The sequence below is a fragment of the Tupaia chinensis genome, unplaced genomic scaffold, assembly GCF_000334495.1.
Source record: "Tupaia chinensis unplaced genomic scaffold, TupChi_1.0 Scaffold000115_1, whole genome shotgun sequence".
Classification (NCBI taxonomy): Eukaryota; Metazoa; Chordata; class Mammalia; order Scandentia; family Tupaiidae; genus Tupaia; species Tupaia belangeri.
In genome coordinates this window covers 567,950-574,269 of record NW_006159579.1, presented here as the reverse complement: position 1 = coordinate 574,269, position 6,320 = coordinate 567,950, and the positions used below count along the sequence as shown (strand labels likewise).

General features: G+C 42.5%; 1 protein-coding gene across 1 annotated transcript in view; it reads left to right on the top strand.

The window, feature by feature from the left end:
- Positions 1-6,320, top strand: part of CDK5RAP1 (CDK5RAP1 mitochondrial tRNA methylthiotransferase) — a gene marked incomplete in the record, with an annotated part of 35,534 nt that overhangs the window by 14,927 nt on the left and 14,287 nt on the right. The window contains 3 exon segments of the mRNA XM_006144007.3: positions 212-309; positions 1,606-1,661; positions 2,487-2,617. Coding sequence (XP_006144069.2) covers positions 212-309; positions 1,606-1,661; positions 2,487-2,617 — 285 coding nt within the window.

The window sequence follows — 6,320 nt, the reverse complement described above, 5'->3', positions numbered from 1 at the left end:
CAATCCCTTTTCCTCCATTCTCCTCTCGGAATCTTGGGCACACACGCACACGCGCCCGGCGTGAGTTTTAAGCCACCAGGTCCGGGACGCGAACCGTGGTCGACTACGTGGGAGTCCAGCGACATAGCCATTACTCTAACTGCTGGTTTCCAATATTTGTAAGATTCTTTGGTGAGACTTTCATTATTCATAATGTATTCTATTTGATCAGGTTCTGCAGCTGATTCATGAGAGAGACAACATCTGTAAGCAGATCCACCTGCCAGCCCAGAGCGGAAGCAGCCGTGTATTGGAGGCCATGCGGAGGGGGTAAGACTTGCTTTGAGAGGGTACATCCCATCTCCTTTCATAAGAACCTACTGAAGTGCATGGCACATAGTACCTGTTTCAATAATTACTGTATGAGTAAACCCATAGACATTAGAACTTGGTTCTGCTCAGTCTATAAGCATAGACTAAGAACTAGGTCACTCATTTTCATTCATTTAGCATATTTTTAAAAATAAACACTGACTGGCACACTCTGAGATTTTAATCCTTTAACTTTTTTTTTAAATTTATTCATTTATTTAATTTGACCAGAGAATGATAGAGAAAGAGAGATAGAAAGTGAGAAAGCAAGCCACCAAGTCTGGGACTTGAACCATGGTTGGCCATGTGGGAGTGTCCAACGCCTTAACCACTATGCCACCTGCTGGTCCCCATTACTCCTTTAACTTTTAGCATTAAAGTGTTTTTAGGTCTTAGAATTTTTTGGGGGCCCACGCATGCACACGTGCCTGGCGTGAGTTTAAGCTGCTGGGTCCGGAACTCAAACTGCGATTGACTGTGTAGGAGTCCTGGGACACAACCATTATACCATCTGCCAGTCCCTATGTCTTAGAATTTAAATGTAGCTCTAGTTGTCCACTTTCTTTGGGAGTAATAAATATTGTAGAGATAAGACTGAAGGGACAATGCAGCCCAAGGCAGGCTAGTTGGAGCTAGCGTTTTCCCTTGTTTTCTGCAGTGGCAAAGTTTTAGAGATCCTCTTTAATGTTTAATCTGTCTTGATTTATTAAGTAAATAATAACTGTTTAAAACAGTTATGTCCTTGAAGAACTAAAAATTCATAGGCTGTAGATTAGATTACAGTACAGGACTTGGATCAAAAGGGTTCCTTTGGGCCCACTGTGGTGGTACCCATGGCCCAGGTGCTGTACTCCACAGGTTGGGATCATGTGGAAGGGCCAGTTTTGATTCCTTGTTTGACCTTAAGGCTGGGTACTATGGCATGCACCTGTAATCTTACTGACAGGAGGCGTCTGAGGCAGGATCATGAGCTTGAGTCTGCCCTGGGTAACACAATGAGACCCTGTTTGTAAAAGAGCTGAGTGTGGGAATGCACACTTGTAGACCCAGTGGGGAGGCCGGGGCAGAAAGATCATAGCAGCTGGAAATTGTCTTAAGAAAAAGGAGGATAGGTTCTTTTAGATACTTTAATGTACACTTGTACTGTGCTGAGTAGGTAAAAAGTGATTTCATGGGGAAATGCATGGTATTTTTCTAGCATTCATTTCAAGAAGATCGATTAATCTAGGCCATTCCTTTTTCTTTTTATTGTAGATATTCAAGAGAAGCTTATGTGGAGTTAGTTCACCATATCAGAGAGTCTATTCCAGGTATATTTAAGATATGTATTCTGCTGAGCACAATGCCCTACCAGTGCCGCTAGCCTTGGTCAGATGCAAGCAGTGGCCTACACCATTTTGTACTTCTTTTGTACCTCCTCTTCTTTTCCTTTTTTTTTTTTTTCCTATTCTTTGTTTTACATCTTTCTAATTTTTTTGTTGTCTTGGTCCTGCCAGCAATATTCAGAGGTGTGGAACAGCTTGTGGCCTCAAGGCTAACGATAGTCTTTTCCTAAAAAAAAGATTTTGGGCATGCATGTACTCATGCCTGGGGTGTTTCTCAAGCTACCGGGATTTGAACCGCATGTTCGTCCATGTGGGATCTGGCTCCCTTAGCCAGTGGGCCCACAATTGATACCTTTAAAAATGTGAATGTTGTGGATAGCAGACCCATCCTCCCTTGCTCTGTAATGACAGTTCTTTTTTTTTTTTAGAGATTTTCGCTATAGGGCACGTGCACTCGCCAGACAGAGAGAGACATAGAGACAGAAAGCGAGAAATCACCCCCCAGGGGGGATGGTCACGCCGCAATCCCTTCTCCTCCATTCTCCTCTTGGGATCTTGGGCACGCACGCACACGCTCCCGGCGTGAGTTTTAAGCCACCGGGTCCGGGACGCAAACCGCAGTAGACTACGTGGGAGTCCAGCAACATAGCCATTACGTTAACTGCTGGTTCCCATGACAGTTCTTTTTGTACTTGCATGTGAGCTGAGTAGCCTCAGGGAAGCTGTCCCTAAGTCTATAAATGTCAAAGGCTTCTCTTCAAGGTCCGTACCACTGACTTCTCACACTTTATGCTCTGTCCTATGTTGCAGGTGTGAGCCTCAGCAGTGACTTCATTGCTGGGTTTTGTGGTGAGACAGAGGAAGATCACCTTCAGACAGTGTCTTTGCTCCGGGAAGTTCAGTATAACATCGGCTTCCTCTTTGCCTATAGCATGAGACAGGTGAGTCCTGAGGTGGGGAAGGACTGATAGTCTTCTGAGCCATCTTAGTGTTGATCATAGACAATTGTTCAGAAAGCATGGCAGCACAGCAGTCCTTGAGAAACCACAGGATCTTCCTACTTTTTCATTTATCTAATCAGCTTTATTGTTTGACATGATTTAGCGATTCGAGATGAAGAAACATTACTCATGCTAGTATTCCTCTTTAAAATATTTTTTAGGGGACCAGCAGATAGCATAGTGGTTGCGTCGCTGGACTCTCATGTTGACCATGGTTCGAGTCCCAGACCCAGTGGCTTAAAACTCACGCTGGGCACATGTGCGTGTATGCCCAAAATCCTGAGAGGAAAATGGAGGAGAAGGGATTGCGGCATGACCATCCCCCCTGGGGGGTGATTTCTCGCTTTCTGTCTCTCTGTCTTTCCATTAAGCATATGTGCCTTATAGCAAAAATCTCTCTTAAAGAAAGAAGAATTTTATTTTTTAAGTCATTTAATGTTTGAATGTGGAGGGCTAGCAGGTGGCATGGAGGTTAAGGTGCTGGATCCCACATAGCTGGCTGCACCTCTCGAATTCCAAACCTGGTGGCTTGAAAATCATGCTGGATGCATGTGTAAGTGTCCCCAAAATCCTAAGAGGAGAATGGAGAAGAAGGGATTGTGGTGTGACCATCCACCCTGAAGTGATTTCTCACTTCCCTCTCTTTTTCTCTGGCAAGTATATATACCCTATGGCAAAAACTAAAAAAAAAAAATAAAACAAAAATTAAAAAAAACTAAACTAAAATTTGGATGTATAGGGAGAGAGACTATCCTTTTATTAGGAATCTAAAATTATTTTTCAACATGTAGAACTTAATTTTTGTTCTTTAGATATACTTTATTTTTATATTTTAAATTTGCCAAAGGACCTGTGTCCTGGCTGGAGATAGACAGAGACAGATAGAAAATGAGAGAAGAGGAAAGTGAGGGAGTACCCCCTGCCAAGGGAGATGATTATGTTGCAGTCCTTTCTTGTTCATTTCTTTCTCCTTTGGAATTTTGGACATGTACACACATGCACCCAGCATGTTTCTTAAGCTGCTGGGTATGGAACTTGAACCATGCAGTTGGCCGTGTAGGATCTAGCCATCTTAACCACCATGTTACCACTGGCCCCCATTTTTATATTTTATATTGCCAGAGGGCATGTGTAATGTGTACTTGCCAGAGAGAGAGAGAGAGAGAGAGAGAGAGCATGAGAGAGAGAGAGGAGAGAGAGTGAGAGGCGAGAAGAGAAATGGAGCATGGTCACGCTGTAATCTTGCTCCTTCTGTAACTCTGTCCTGTCAGGATTTTAGGCATGCACGCACGTGTACCCAGCATGGGTTTTATTTTTTTGGAGGGGTTTTTGCTATAGGGCGCATACTTTTGGCTCGCCAGAGAGACAGAAAGCGAGCAATCACCCCCCAGAGGGGATGGCCATGCCACAATCCCTTCTCCTCCACTCTCCTCTCAGGATCTTGGGCACACATGCACACGCACCCGGCGTGAGTTTTAAGCCACCAGGTCCGGGACTTGAACTGTGGTCGACTACATGGGAGTTCAGCGACATAGCCATTACGCTAACTGCTGGTCCTCCGAGCATGTTTTTCAAGCCATGAAGTCAAGACTCAACTTTGGCTCCCAATATACAGCACTTAACAATTGCATTATGAGACTGGCTCTCTTGTTTACACTTTTCTAGGCCAAATGATCCCTCTAATACCCACTTTGGGGTTTCTCCTATAACATAGAGCCCTAGAAAAATAAAGCAGAAGGCCATTAGAAAGGAAAGACATGTACATTTCCTGCAGGGGAGATAGTTCTGGTCTGAGGCTATTTTCTTGGTCGTAGGGAGCAATTTACATGGGTTACTTTTCATGCCCCCTGTTATTTCAGAGGCAGCATGCCTGCATTTGGGGTAGAGACTGAAGGACCCCTGTGGCCATGGGGCTCAGGAAAGCTGATGAATAATTGAACCCATTACCCCTGTGGCCATGGGGCTCAGGAAAGCTGACTGATGAATAATTGAACCCATGAGTTTAGCCTCACTGTCACTGAGCTCTTATCGACCAAGTTAATTCATTTGTTTTAAAGCCCACTGCCTATTGCTGTGTAGGCGGTCTAAATAGGCCGGTGTGTATTTTCAAGTCTCAGAGAATTATTTCAGAGATGAAGCTTCAGAGGAGCTGCTGGGTTCCAGATTGCCTTTTCTCCATGGACATCACAAATATGCAAGATAAATTCTTTATAATTCTTGGGATAACAAATTGGTTTTCAGTGTGTAAAAGAAGTAAGTCCTATGGGCATTGAATATGGGTGTTTATTTTAGGACTTCATCTCTAGTTTAGAGTTAAGGGTACAGAAACTTGAGGAACCTGGTAGATGAGAGAAAGCTCTCAAAATATGCCTCTGCTGCTTAGTAGCCATATGACCTTGGGGCAAGGTCCTTGGTTTCCTTAGCTATGAAATACCGAGAACATTAGTGCCAACATTGTTTTGAAGATTAAATAAGACATGCATATAAAAGCACTTAGAATAGTGTTTAGTATATAGAAATGCTTGTTAGAGGTGGGTTATTGTTAATAACAAGACAGAATGAGTAAAACCCTGCAAATGTCTTAGGATTTTCTACCTATCTCTGTTTACCACTGTGGATTTGGTAGTTCTCTCAAAAGGCAGATTGGTTTGAGTGTCTAGGCTTTAGCATATAGATTTTCATTTTATTCCATGTTTTTGTCTAGCTGTTCTCCAGCTGCATCAAACATGCGCTCATGTACATAAGGGGCCTCAAATGATGGTGCAGCAGTATTGCAGCCCTCTGTGAGGCTGATTGACCCACACAGGAACGTTCCTGGTTCCCGCCCAGAATCCTCTCTGAATATGCTTGGTGTGTGCATGTCCATGAGCAAATGTTAGCTGAGGGTGGGGGATGATTGTGCGTGAACACTGTTTTGGGTTCCTGTCTTTCTTGGTGTGTGCATGCCCATGAGCAAATGTTAGCTGAGGTGGGGGATGATTGTGCGTGAACACTGTTTTGGATTCCTGTCTGTCTTTCATTCTTTCTGTCTGTATCTCTTGCTCATAGAAGAAAGAAATAAACTTTAAAAAAAAGATGTGGAGGCATACATACATATTGTAGTTTTTGTGTTTGGATGATTTAAGTGTTTTACAAAGATTAATTTTTTTGAATGAGGTAATTCATACTTATGGTATACAGTATAAAAGGTTAAAATGGTTTACAGTGTGAAGTAGTTCTTCCAAGGTTGTTAGTTTTTCAGTTCCTTTCCTGAAGGCAGATGCTTTTAGCAGTTTTTTTCTATAATCTTCTAGAGATAGTTCATATATTTATAAACATACTTATATGTATTCATATATATATATGTTCTTTTTATCTTTTAAAAATTTTAATTATTATTATTTATACATTTAATCGCTATACATCATTTAGATTGTAAAGAGATTTTACCCAACATGATATACGCCACACACCAGACGAGTTGAGAATACTATACACAACATCATCAGCAGGCATCAAACCATATCTGTGTCCCACAAATGTCTCACTTCCCCATTTTTTCCCAAATTCCCTTTTCTGCATTCTTCCCCTGTCCCACTCTCCTTCCACTTTGTCCCCAGTGTCCATAACCATTTTTTTTTTGGAGAGGTTTTCGCTATAGGGC